At 41.6% G+C, this 13,815-nt stretch overlaps 2 protein-coding genes across 2 annotated transcripts; one reads left to right on the top strand and one right to left on the bottom strand.

The window, feature by feature from the left end:
• The first annotated feature begins 1,038 nt into the window (after nt 1–1,038).
• On the top strand, nt 1,039–4,671 carry LOC120583751 (zinc finger protein 626-like). The gene has a single exon (XM_039839186.1). The coding sequence runs from the start codon at nt 1,186–1,188 to the stop codon at nt 2,122–2,124; it is 939 nt and encodes a 312-aa protein (XP_039695120.1). The 5' UTR covers nt 1,039–1,185; the 3' UTR covers nt 2,125–4,671.
• Nucleotides 4,672–10,895: 6,224 nt separating this feature from the next.
• Nucleotides 10,896–12,486, bottom strand: ZNF77 (zinc finger protein 77). The gene is made up of 3 exons (XM_039839011.1): nt 12,451–12,486; nt 11,249–11,674; nt 10,896–11,181 (listed from the first exon to the last, which is right to left on the bottom strand). The coding sequence occupies exons 1-3, from the start codon at nt 12,484–12,486 to the stop codon at nt 11,062–11,064; spliced, it is 582 nt and encodes a 193-aa protein (XP_039694945.1). The 3' UTR covers nt 10,896–11,061.
• Nucleotides 12,487–13,815: the final 1,329 nt, after the last annotated feature.

Raw genomic sequence — 13,815 nt, 5'->3', positions numbered from 1 at the left:
CAATTCAGAGGTTTCCACAAACATACCCATTTATTGGACATGGCAAATACGTAGTCAAAATAATCATTTACATTATTCATCAGTCATTAGGAAATCACTTATGATTATTAACCTGTAATTCTGTATTTCATATTTTTAACAGAAGTTTTTTACTGGAGGACCTCTGTGAAACTAGTAAATGTAGTCAATTTGGAGACACCTTGAATGCAGCTACAGATCATCCCTCGCATGAGAAGCATGAGACCAGAGTTAATGCTTGTGAAAGTACCATATCTGGTAAAGTCCCTGTGCAGTGTTCATTTTTTCAGAATCGGGATATATCTCAAACGGGATGCACACCTAATTCATGTGAGGAACATGGCAAAGTCTTGAAATTTCCTTCATCCCCGAGAGCACATGTGATCACCCGCATGGAAGACAAACCATATGTGTGTAAGGAATGTGGAAAATCCTATTCTTGTCCATCCCAACTTCACGTCCATGTTAGAATCCACACTGGCGAGAGACCTTACAAATGTGAGCAGTGTGGGAAAGCCTTCCGTCAGAGATATTACCTTCAATATCATGTGAGAATACACACTATGGACAAACCCTATGAATGTAAGGAGTGTGGCAAAGTCTTCCACCATTACGCTTCCCTTTGGAGACATGTAACTTCACATACTGGAAAGAAACCCTATGAATGTGACCAGTGTGGGAAAGCCTTCAGGCAGCGAGAATGGCTTCGGTCACATGCGAGAATACACACTGGAGAGAAACCCTATGTATGTAAGGAGTGTGGGAAAGGTTTTTCTACTTTATCCACTTTACGATGTCATTTGAGAACGCATACAGGGGAGAGACCGTATAAATGTAAGGAGTGTGGGAAAGGTTTTAATGTATCCTCTTCTTTACGAAGGCACGTGAGTACACACTCCCAAGATAAACCCTACAAATGTGAGCAGTGTGGGAAAGCTTTCAGTCATCCATACTACCTTAAATCACATGAAAAGAAAATACACACTGGGGAGAAACCCTATGTATGTAAGGAGTGTGGAAAAGCCTTCAGGCATTATTCTACCCTCCATACACATGCAGTAGCACATACTGGAAAGAAACCCTATGAATGCGAACAGTGTGGAAAAACCTTTTTGTGGCGACGCTACCTTCAGATACATGTGAGAACACACACTGGGGAGAAACCCTATGAATGTGAACAGTGTGGGAAAGCCTTTTGTGGCTGGCCTACTTCAGATACATGTGAGAACACATACTGGGGAGAAACCCTATGAATGTGAACAGTGTGGGAAAGCCTTTGGGGGACAACACTACCTACAGACACATGTGAGAATGCACACTGGGGAGAAACCCTACAAATGTGATCAGTGTGGGAAAGCTTATAGTCATCGAGTCTCCCTTAAGTCACATGTACAAAGACACACTGGGGAGAAACCATATGAATGTAAGGAGTGTGGGAAAGCTTTTATGCATAATTCCACCCTTCATGCACATGCCAAAGCACATTCTGGAGAGAAACCTTATGTATGTGAGCAATGTGGGAAAGCCTTTAACCGTAAATCGATTCTCTATAAACATGTAAGTGCACATACTGGAAAGAAACCCTATGAATGTGAATGGTGTGGGAAAGCTTTTTATCAGAGATACTCCCTTCAGTCACATGTGAGAATACACACTATGGACAAACCCTATGAATGTAAGGAGTGTGGGAAAGCTTTCCGCCATCAGTCCACCCTTCGAAGACATGCAATTTTACATACTGGAAAGAAACCCTATGAATGTGACCAGTGTGGGGAAACCTTCACTCAGCGATTCTCTCTTCAGTCACACGTAAGAATACACACTGGGGAGAAATTCTGTAAATGCAAGGAGTGTGGGAAAGTCTTTTCTTCTTTGTCCTCTTTACGAGGTCATATGAGAACGCACACAGGAGAGAGACCCTATAAATGTAAGGAGTGTGGGAAAGGTTTTTGTCTATCCTCCACTTTACGAAGGCATGTGATAACGCACTCAGGAGATAAACCCTACAAATGTGAGCAGTGTAGGAAAGCTTACAGTCGTCGAGCATCTCTTAAGTTACATGAAAAGAAAATACACGCTGGAGAGAAACCACATATATGTACTTAGTGTAGGGAAGGTTTTCTGAACTTTTCCTCTTTACAAGGACATGTTAGATCCCACAAGGGGTTTAGACCCCATAAATATATAGAGTGTGGGAACGGTTTTTGTCTATCTTCTTCTTAAAAAAGTATGTGAGAACACACTCAGGAGATAAACCCTACAAATGTGAGCAGTGTGGAAAAGCTTACAGGCATCGAGTTTCCCTGAAGTCACATGTAAAAATACACACTGGGGAGAAATGATTTGTATATAAGGAGTGTGAGAAAGTCTTCATGCATAACTGCACCCTCTACATGCCAAAACACATATTTGAGAGAAACCTAATATATGTGAGCACTATGGGAAAGCCTTTAACCGTATGTCAATTCTCTATAAACATGCAAGTGCACATACTGGAAGGAAAGCCTATGAATGTGAGCATTGTGAAAAAGCATTCATGCAGTGAGACTGCCTTCAGGCAAATGTGAGAATATACACTGAAATCCTATAAATGTCAGCATTGAGGGAAAGCCTTCAGGTTTTCCACATCTCTGCGAGATCATTTGATGATGCAATTCTGAATATAAGTACTGTGGAAGAGCCTTTTCTCCCTTAAAATCTTATGATCAATGTGAGCGACCACACTGGAGAAATACTTTATAACTGGAAAGAATGTGGGCTACCCTTCAGCATTTTACTTATTTCTGTACATGGAAACTCAGCAAGATAGAAAAATGTCACAAATAAAATTTGCCTTTGTAAGTGCCTCATTGTTAATAGGGATCTCCTGTATTTTTAGCTCATATTGCTGATCTAAACTCTGTATATATATCTCATGTCTTTTTCCATCTCTACTACATTCATTATGTTTAAGTATGTCCTACCAAGGACATATGTAACTGTTCAATTACATGAAACTTGCCTCATTTCTACTATAGTGTCTTATGGACTCTGATAAGTGGTCTTTTGTTTATGTTTTTATGTGGAAGTTGATGTACTTTTAGTAAAAGTTTGTTTCATTCTCACTTTTGTTACATTTCTAATATGTGAATCTTACATGAGACGTATATAATTGAAGTTATTGTTCTGGTCCACTGCTGCAGATACTAGAGAATTCCGACTTGATTTCTAGCCTCCCTTTCAGGCTATATAGCTGAAAAGACATATCTCTCACATTTGTTGTGAGCGACAGCCGCAGATGTGTTCTTTGCAGAAGTTAGTAATTGTGGAAAGATTTTAGAGCAGACAGTCTCACGAGATTTGAATTTTCTGTTGGTTCACAGCCCATCTTCTCCATTCCAGGTGTTCCATCAATGACTGCAGTGTCCAATGGCAGAGACAAGCTTTTACACATTAACATGACATCATCAGTGTACTGGGTTTCTTTTACTGATATTGGCAAGATCAAGATATCTCTGGGACCGCTACCCCAGGCCACACTGTTAAGCTGTTCAGGGAGCCTTGCCGCAGCACTTGGAAAGTTTATTATTGTTCTACTCTTGTCTTACCAGACCCCAATACTTGAATTCGTCTCACTTTTCAGGGCAGCAAAATCAAGTGCACCAGCAGGAGATTGCAGTGGACAAAAGAAGGTTTAATATTGAATAGGCCAAACTGGAGGACAGGAGCTGGAGGATGAAAGCCCAACCCCTAATTGGCTTGTCAGCTACAGATCCTATAGGGAGAGGTCAGGACACTGAGTTAGAGATTTGGGTCCTGCTGGCAGCTGATTGGTCTGAGATGAGGTGGTCAGTCACTCCCTCTGCTGTGAGGACAGCTCTGAGGTCTGTTCTGCCAGCCTTGAGCCTGGATTTATGGAGGAGGAGCCTGGGAGTGATTCCACCTGAGCACTCAGGAGCTGAACCATCCCAGAGGTGAGGATATTACCTCTAGCCTGCCAGAAGTACTGGCCTAGTGACCACTAGTCAGCTCCTCGCTGTTGTCTTCTGCTGCTTCAGTGGTTTCTGATTATCTGGAATATAGGCAGGGTCCATGAGGGGTGTGCAGAGTGAGAAGAAATGATTCCTAAAGCTATCTCCCATCAAATCAAAACCGGGAGGTGTAAAGCAAGTTTATGTCTATTGGAAAACGCATTTCCTTCTACGCAAATACCCTTTATAATCATTAAATTTGTTTACTCACCACCCCCCCCCAAAAATGGTGAGGACTCTGTTTCACCACATGAAGGCAAATAGCTCCTAATCATCAGAAACCTGTACTTGTCAACGCCTCCACCAATCTCCTCAAAGATGAGCACTTCTGCAGGAACATATTTTGTCTAAGCCTTGGAGTAAAACAACTATCTGCAAATGAGGAAAATCAGAAATGATAGTAGTTAAAAGTCTGATGACAGGTCATTATAATGCAGTTGAGATGGAAACTTTTTATTTTTGTAACATCCATTTTAGAATTATGACTGGTAGTAGGACATAACACATTTTAAGAAACTTTATGCAAATATTCACGTCACTTTTATTTGACAGTGCATCTCATGAAATTTAGCATGTACTTAAAATTATAGTTGTAAAAACATTTAATTCTTTTAATAAAAAAGACTCCGTCTTCTTGAGTAAACAGTGACTCATACAACATAGAATATTTGTTTTCTAGGCAGATTACAGGACAGGGAATGACAGATCATTTACCATTTCTTTTAAAAGTAGACTAAGATACAAGCTGATAACATTTTGTTTTTTTTAAAACAGTGCATGCTTGTTTCTCTGACACCTTCTAGTTGCAGCCTGTTCCCTCTGTCACTGGGCCTTTGGCTGATAGTGCTGCTGGGTGTCCCTCACAGCCAGGCTGATCAGGAAGTAACCCCGCTGGGGGTGAGGGTCACAGAAAGAGCCCCTCCTACCCCTTCCGGGAGGTAAAAGAAGCCCGAAGTCCACAGTTTATCAGAAGGATCCTAGGTTCTATTGGTTTCTTGTCAACTCAGCATCTTCTGGATCAGTCACCTTTCCTGATCCCCAACTGGGACAGCTGATCACAAAGACACAGAAGCACAAATTAGTCAGGATAGAACCACTATCCGTGACATGCTCATGACACTGTCCCAGGGAAAGGACGCCAGGCATCGGGGAGGGGATCTTGCTGTGCACGCAGACTCCCCCAATGGTGGAGTGAAGTCCAAGGATATGTCCTTACTGCAAAGGAGCCATGTGCCTAGCACCTGTTGGATAATGACCCTCCCTAGTTTCTGATACAATACAGCCCTGGCCGCTTTTCAGGACTCGTGGAGAGAATCACAGCTGAGACTTACCAGCCACAGGTATCGCTTCTCAGGCAAGCCTCCCAAATTGTTTCCCGGCCAGAGGCTGTGAGCTTATTTCTGTTTTTTTTTTTGTTGTTGTTTTTTGTTTGTTTGTTTGTTACTAGATTCCACATGTACATCATGAAATATGTTTTTCCATCTTTTTCTTTTCAGTCTGTGTCTTTTAATCTGAAGTGTGTCTCTTGTAAGCAGCATATATAAGGGTCTTGTTTTCTTTCCATTCATCCACCATATATATTTTTTAAATTTATTTATTTTAATTAGTTTCAAGTATATAGCACATTGGTTAGACATCCATATAGTTTGTAAAATGGTCCCCTCCCAGTTGCTCCCTCCCCTGACCCTCCACCTAGCCAAAGTATTCATTCTAATTGCATTCCCTATGGTTTTCCGTTATAAGTAACTATCTGTTTTTCTCCTGCTGCTTTTAATATTCTTTCTTTGTATTTAACCTTTGGCGTTTTAATTATGATGTGTCTTGGTGTGGGTCTCTTTGGATCCCTGATTTTTAGAATTCTCTGAGCTTCCTGGGGTTTTATGTCCATTTCCTTCACCAAGTAGGGAAGTTTTCCATCATTATTTCTTCAAACAGCTGTTCAACATCTTGATTTTCTTCAGTTACGCTGATCAGACAAATATTTGAAGCCTTAATAGTGTCTCATGTTTTTATAGTCTTGGAATATTTTTTCTTGCCATTCTGATTGAGCATCCTGACTGGCTTGCCCATCCTCTAGATAGGGCATTTGATCCTTTTGTTTATTTCACTTTGTTTATTTCTTTGTTTACTCCACTTAATATACTTCTCATCTCAGATAATGTGTTCTTCATTTCAGACTGGTTCTCTTATAATTTCCATTTCCATTCTTATGTTTTTAAAATCTCTGTTGATTTTATCTACACTTCCCAAAAGTTCATTGAGCATCTTTATAACCAGTGTTTTGAACTCTGCATCTGTTAGATGACTTGACTCCGTTATATCTAGATCTCTGTTCTGTTCTCTCATATGGTTTCTGCTTCTTTGTCTTCCCATTTTGGCTGTCTTTCTGTGTCTATGTACTAAGCAAAGCTTCTGCGTCTCCCAGTCTTATTAGTGTGGATTTGTGAAGTAGGTGTCCAGTGGCACAGTCATGAGATGGATTCAGCTGCAGGCCAAACTTAGCCCAAGCTTCTATCCCTCTGGAGCCACCTGTTAAGATTCAGCAAGCAATCCACAGATGCTGTGCTTATAGTTGCCTCAAAAGGCCACACCAGAAACTGAGACCAGCTGCCTCTAATGTGAGTCTAGGTTGCTGCTCAGCAAGGAGCACCTGACTCTCAGAGGGCACATCTTGATGTGGCTTGAGTGGGGCCACGAGTGGGGGAGGCCCGATTTCGGGGACTCCTCTGGGTAGAGTGATCTCTGTTATCCAGTTTGATGACGTCACAGCTATGATGGCGCTGTGTCCACGCCCTGGGAGGGGTGAGGGCTCAACAAGGAACAGTGGATACTGCCAATACCTCTGTACAGATCAAATCTTGCCTCAGCCCTCACTCTGGCAGTGTCTCCCTGTAAGTCCCTAGTCCAGCCTGCGTGCAGCCTAATCAGCACTGGTGCTCAGAGCAAGCAGGTCCGTCACAACGAAAATCTGCTCGTGGACACAGCCCCTTTAAAGGGCTTCCGCTGCTGCCGCTGCTGCAGCCTCCGTATCAATCAGCTGCTCGAGACTCGACAGCCCTACATTGTCGCCCCATCCTACCTTCTGCTGTTGCAAGGTGATGTCTTGGATTTTTCCTAGTTGTATGGCTTGTTCATCTAGATCCTGGGTGATGTTTCTTTGCTGCTGCTCGTTGTTTCTGTCACAACTTTGATTTGGTCGCCAGAGGGATGAACAGAGCCTTTATCATCTGTGCCTCTTTTTTCCCTCTCCAGCCACCGTATCTTTTGATTGAAGCATTTCTTTTTCATTTGAAGTATATGTTGATAGATATGCAGTTAATGCCATTCTTTACTCATATTTTTTATACATAATTTTTTCTTTTTTTTAAAGAAGTCCTTTCAACATTGCCTGTAATACTGGCTTGATGGTAAGGAACTTTAGCTTTTGTCTGGGAAGCTCTTTATTTGTCTTTCGATTCTAAATGATAGCTTTGCTGGGTAGAGCAATCTTGGTTGTAGGTTCTTGCTTTCCATCATGTTAAATATTTCCCGCCAAGCCTTTCTAGCCTGCAAAGTTTCTGTTGTAAAATTGGTTGACGGTCCTATCAGATGCCATTGGAGGCAACTAATTGCTTTTCTCTTCCTGATTTTAAGATTCTCTCTTTGCATTGAAGTTTGTATTTTAATTACAATGTGTCCTGGTGTGGGCCTTTTTGGGTTCATTTGTTTGAGACTCTGAAATGTCTGGGCTTGCATGTCTACTTCCTACACCTGGTTAAGGGAGTTTTCTGTCATTATTTCTTGTAATAGGTTTTCAGTTCCTTGCTCGCTCTCTTCACTTTTTGATACCCTTAAGATATGCTTGGTGTTGTCCCAGAGACCTTAAAACTACTCTTATATTCTTTTCTCTTGTTGCTGTTTTGACCAGCTGTCCTATTCATCCTGTAAATAACTGATTCAATTGTTGGCTTCAATCAATCTGTTGATTCCATCTGATGTACTCTTCATTTCAGATACTGTATTTTTAATTATCCCTGTTTTTTTTTTATTTTTCTCCACTTTTATGTTTTCTATTTCTTTGCTAAAGTTCTCTCTGATTTAATCTACTCTTCCCTGAAGTTCATTGAGCTTCCTTATACCCGATGTTTTCAACTTTGCATCTGGTAGATTGCTTGTCTCCATTTTTTTTTTTCCTGGAGCTTTGTTCTGTTCCACCCTGTGGGGCATGCTTTTGTATCTTCCCATTTTGGCTGCCTCCCTGTGTTTGTTTCTATGGACTAGGGCTCCTAAGTCTCCCGGTCTTAGTTGGGAGTGGCTTCATGTAGTAGGTGTTCTGTGAACCCAGTGGTGCAGTCATCCCTGGTCACCTGAGCAAGGTGCTTAAGCTGTGTCCCTTGTGTGAATTCTGTGTGCTTTACTGATGTAGTTGAGCCTTAGTTACTGTTTGCACTTCGATGAAAGAAACTGACCCTTAGGCTGATTGGGTGTGGGGATTGGCTGGTGAGGGGCCAACCCTACAAAGCAGGATTCACTTTAGCAGGGCTCTGGTGCCTGCCTAGTCTGCCCTTTGAGTGTGTCCTCCTCAGGTGCTCCATCACTGGTCGAAGCAAGCCATGGGGTATGCCCACCCAAGGACCTCCTGAGGGGCAAAGCTCCAAGCCAAGGTCAGCCACAGTCTGTGCACTTCCAAGGTCATCTGATTAAAGTCACAAAGCAATTTGCAGATGGCTGCCACTTGTGCTGGGCATATAGGTTCCTCAAGAATCTAAGCCTGGAACCGAGGCTGGCTTCTGCTCAGTCAGAGGTATGAGACATGTGGAAGCCAGTTGCTGCTTGTTTGCGTTTTGTGAGTCGATGATAGATTTTAGGAAATTCTGCAACATGAGAGGAGACAGGCCATTTGTATGAAATAAATGACTAGAAGCGGTTTGGGCGAGACCACATTTTGGAAAGGGGAAATTCTCAGGAAATCACCTGGGTGGGGCAACCTGTGTTATCCAGGTTGATGAAGACTCCGTTATGGTGACCTTCTGCATTCATATACTGGACAGAGGAGGGCTCAACCAAACAACAATGGATACCACCAGCACTTCTTTGGAGGAGAAAATTGCCCCTCAGTCCTCACCCTGAAGCCCAGTGACAGTTCCCCCCATAAGTTGCTGGCGCTCCTCGAACTGCTGCCCCAGTGTTGGAACTCAGAGTAAGTGAGACCATCAGCGAGTAAGTTTGCGTGTGTGTCCTTTAAAAAAGTCTACTACTCCAGGAGCCCTCTGTGTCAGCCAAAATCTACACTGGTTTTTGCAGCCAAAGGTTGGGGAACTTCTATTTCTGGCACTGGAGCCCTAGGATGGGGAACCTGTTGTGTGGCCAGGACCCTTGTTCCTCAAGAAAGGGCGTTTTACAGCAAAGATATTCCTCAGTTCTCGACCACCACACACTACCATGAGACCGGGCTGTTTCATGTCTCTTCCCTGCCTAGCATCCTCTAGGTAACCTCTTCTAATGTATTTCTCCCCTGTAGGACTTCTGTTATGCCACACCTCTGGCAACTCCTAGTGATGGTTGCTCTATAATTTCATTGTAATTTATGTGTATGTGCGAGAGGGCCAGCACAACATCTAGCTTCTAACTCCATCTTGGCTGGTCTCCATCAACTCCATTTTGTTAGGGCTCAGATTTTAAAGACCATGATAGGCAAGACTTGGAAGGAAACATGACATTGAATGGAAGTTTCATCTCTACTATAAACCCCAAGCAGCAAGGCCATTACAAAATAAACAAACTATTGAAGTAAAAGATTATGTTACTAGAAACACCCTCTCATCCAGTGGGCTAAGGTTGTGTCCATTGATTTAATATATTTAAATGATCAAACAGAAGGGCCTGTTGCTGCAAGGACCTAATAAACAACAAAGATTGATCAGAAAATGCAAAACCCTGCATGAATTTGGAAAAAAAGAAAAAAAGAGGGTTCGTAATGGGTGAGGCCCTGGAAGAGTCTGTGGAATCTGCTACTTAAGAGAAAATTAAAATTAACCATGTGTTTGGTTGGAGCTGTTCTAGACAGGTAGAGGCAGAAGTCAGAAAAATGTACTGCAACTCTGGCTCACTAGAGTCCAAAGCATCAATGTTTCCTGATGGTCCAGAAAAATAGAATGTCATAACTTCTTCACTTCTGCTTTCCAAATCTCATGCTACTTCCTCTTCTCATAAACTTTACCTCAGAAACATAAAAAGAAAATCAATTGAATAGTCTCCCACCTGACCTAATATGACAATTCACGGAATCATCTAAACAGTAGATTTTATCTTCATGTCACAAAGTCTCTGTTTTTACATCAATGTATCATGTCCAATGTCCAACTACAATCAAGGGCTATAAGCTAAGACCAAATTGTAAACATAACCACATGAAGCTGTTTTCTTTAAAATCTATCTACAATTACTAACTTTTGTGAAGAACACAGATGTGGCATCCATTGGCAACAAATGTGAAAGATACATCTTTCAGTAGTAAATACCAAAGGGGAGGATGGAAAGTGAGTCAGAAAATTCTGGTATGTGCAGCAGTAAAGAGAAATAGACATTTCAAAACTACAGGTCTCATATTATAATCACCTAATAAAAACATACCAAAAGTTAACAACCTTTTATGTAACATTATATCAAATAGCACATGAAAATAAAAGAACAATGACAACATATTGTCCAAAGTCCAAGAGACACTGAAATAGTAAGTTTCACATACCTGTGCCATCACTTATGCAAAATGTATGTAATACAGATAATAGAAATGGAAGATATTTATATTTTAAGTATTCATATCAGCAATGTGAACTACAAATAGAGTGGCATCACAGTTACTAATGAGGCACGTAAAAGGTAAATTTATATTTGTAACAATAGGAAGATTTCGCATCACTGAGTTTCATGTGGATAAAAAGTTAAGATCTGTTGGTTATCGCATTTTTTTCCATCACAATGTTTTGCTCAAGTGTAATTGCTTGCATTTAAAAGTTTACAAGGAAATGAGGCTCTCTCACAGCCCCTGTATTCAGTTCTCTGTGTGTATCTTCAAACGTTGTTGCAAATATTTGGAACGCCTAAAGAATTTCCCACATTCCTTACATTTATAGGGTTTCTCCCCAGTGTGGATTCGCACATGTAACTGCAGCTAGAATTGCTGCCTGAAGTCTTTCTCATATCGCTCACATAGGTTTCATTCCCTTATGTACTATTGCATGGTTATAGAGGGAGTTCCCAGATCTGAAGGCTTTCCCACACTCCTTACATTCATAAGGTTTCTTCCCAGTGTGTATTCGCACATGTGATTGAAAGTGGACTTGTTTACTAAAGGCATTCCCACATTGCTCACATTCATAGGGTCTCTCCCCAGTGTGTGCTCCTAAATGGGAACGTAAAGCAGTTGAATGACTAAAGGATTTCCCACACTCCTTACATTTATAAGGTTTCTCCCCAGTGTGCGTTCCTAAATGGTAACGTAAAGAGCCCATATGACCAAAGGCTCTCCCACACTCCTTACATTCATAGGGTTTCTCCCCAGTGTGTATTCGCGCATGTGAGTGAAGGTCGCATCGTTCACCAAAGGCTTTTCCACATTGCTCGCATTTATAGGGTTTCTCTCCAGTGTGGGTTCTGAAGTGTCTCTGAAGGTAGTAAAGACGTCTAGTCACTCTTCACGTGCTCCCATTCATGGTTTCCACTGTGCATGCCAGTGTCTTGGGGTAGGAAAACAGCTGAGAAAGCTTTTCCACTTCCTGCATTCATAGGGTTTCTCTCTTGTAGTACCAGTGTCTTTAGTGGGAAAGGCTGTTACAGAAAGCACCTACTTTCTTGCGCGCATTCCTGGGTTTCTCTCCACTGTGTGCATACCAGATGTCTTTGAGGTAGGAAAGCTTATTTGGCTTTTCCCACTAGCATACATTCTGGGTTTTCTCTCCACTGTGCATGCTCAAGTGTCTTTGAAGGTAGGGAAAACGTCTGTAAGTTTTTCCACACTTCTCGCATTCATAGGTTTTCTCTTCACTGTGCGTTCTCAAGTGTCTTTTAAGGCAGTAATGACGTCTGAAAGCTCTCCCACACTGCTCGCATTCATAGGGTTTTCCCCCAGTGTGTGTTCTCACATGTACTTGAAGACATCGGTGATCACTAAAGGCGTTCCTAGGCTGCTTACATTCCCAGGGTTTGTCCCAAGAGTGCCTTGTTGCTTGTATTTGAAGGTACTGTTGTTGACTAATGGTTCTCCCACACTGTAGACATTTGGAAAATTTCTCCCCACTGTGTGTTCTCACATGAACTTGAAAACAGCAGGGAGTGGAAAAAACTTTTCCATATGCCTTACTTTCAAGTTCTTCCCCCACATGTGTGCTTACATGTTTCTGCAGGAATGAAGAGATTCTAAAGGCCTTGGTACACTGCTTACATTCATGGGCTTTATCTTCACTGTGTGCCCCGACATGTTCTTGAAAGGAGGGACAAATGAAAACTTTTCCACATTTCTTACACTCAAAAACAGTTTTACTTCTCAAGTCGATCGCATATCTCTGAGATGCTAGCTTAATAACCTGACATTCATAGGGTTTCTCTACAAGGTCCGTTTCCACATGAGGGCTTAGGCACCAGACACACCTGCCGGCTTCTCCACATTCCTCATAGGGATGAGATGTGTATCCAGTTTGAGATCTTTCCTGATTCTGAAAAAAAGTACATTCCAGGAAGGTGTTTCCTGACGTAGTGCATTCAGACGGTTTCACTCCAGTTGGATATCTCTCACACACAGAATGATCTGTAACCTCATTCAAGGTGTCTCCACATTGATTACCTTCGTCAGTTTCAAAGAGACTCTCATGGAAATAACTTCTGTTCAAAATATTAAACATACAATTAGGAATTCATGATCATAAGTAACCTACATCACTTTTATAAAACATCTTATGGAAACTCTCTGAGTACACAATGGTTCAGTGAGTTCCCACTTGCTATAGCGCCGAGATCCTCCTTCCCCCAGTGAGAAAGCCACTCACCTCGGATGCCCGTGTAGGCTTTTGTGCTGATCTCCAATGTCCTGAAATGTCATATTTTCTCCAATAACAGATCGGGAATCATTTGTTCTACCTCTTACTGTTTTCTCTTCACCAGGTAGTTCATTGTCCAAAATTTTTCTCTGAAAACATGATCCACTAGTTTGAGCTTGAGTATAACGGTCTATAAAGATTGATACATAATTGATAATTGCCATCACAATTTATTTCTTGAAAATGAAACAGTACAATAGAAATAAAAGAACAGACTATATATATGAGCTTTTCTATACTGATCAGAAAATATAAAGAAATGTTTTAAGTATGGACAGACGTGTGGGCATAAACAAAACCGAGGACACCGGTTCTTTGAATCTATGGCAATAATAGGTAAAAGGAGTCAAAGTAGCAGCCTGGCACTGAGAAACACTCCAAAAAAAAAGTAAACACTTATGTTGAGAAAAATATTTTAAAATAAAAAATAGGAATAAACTGGGGGAAATGCACATGCCTAAATGCTCCCCTCATAAGAGGAGACACAGGAAGTCTTCCCAAGGGAGTGAGGATGGATGCAAAGAGCAACAGGGAAGTCAAGTACACAATGTTACCCTTCTCAGACAAAGACCGATTCATCTTTAAAGTAGGTACCTTCATATATCTCAATCCCCTATCCAAAAGCTATGCCTCTAAAGGCTGGGGCTGTCCTGCTGTTCGTAGGGACAGAAGCCCTTTCTTCATGACCACTGCTGCCATTAAGTGATTAAATA

This window comes from Pteropus medius, unplaced genomic scaffold (genome assembly GCF_902729225.1).
Source record: "Pteropus medius unplaced genomic scaffold, Ma_sr-lr_union100, whole genome shotgun sequence".
Taxonomy (NCBI): Eukaryota; Metazoa; Chordata; class Mammalia; order Chiroptera; family Pteropodidae; genus Pteropus; species Pteropus medius.
The sequence above is the reverse complement of the archived record's forward strand: the minus strand, read 5'-3'. Positions and strand labels throughout refer to the sequence as shown.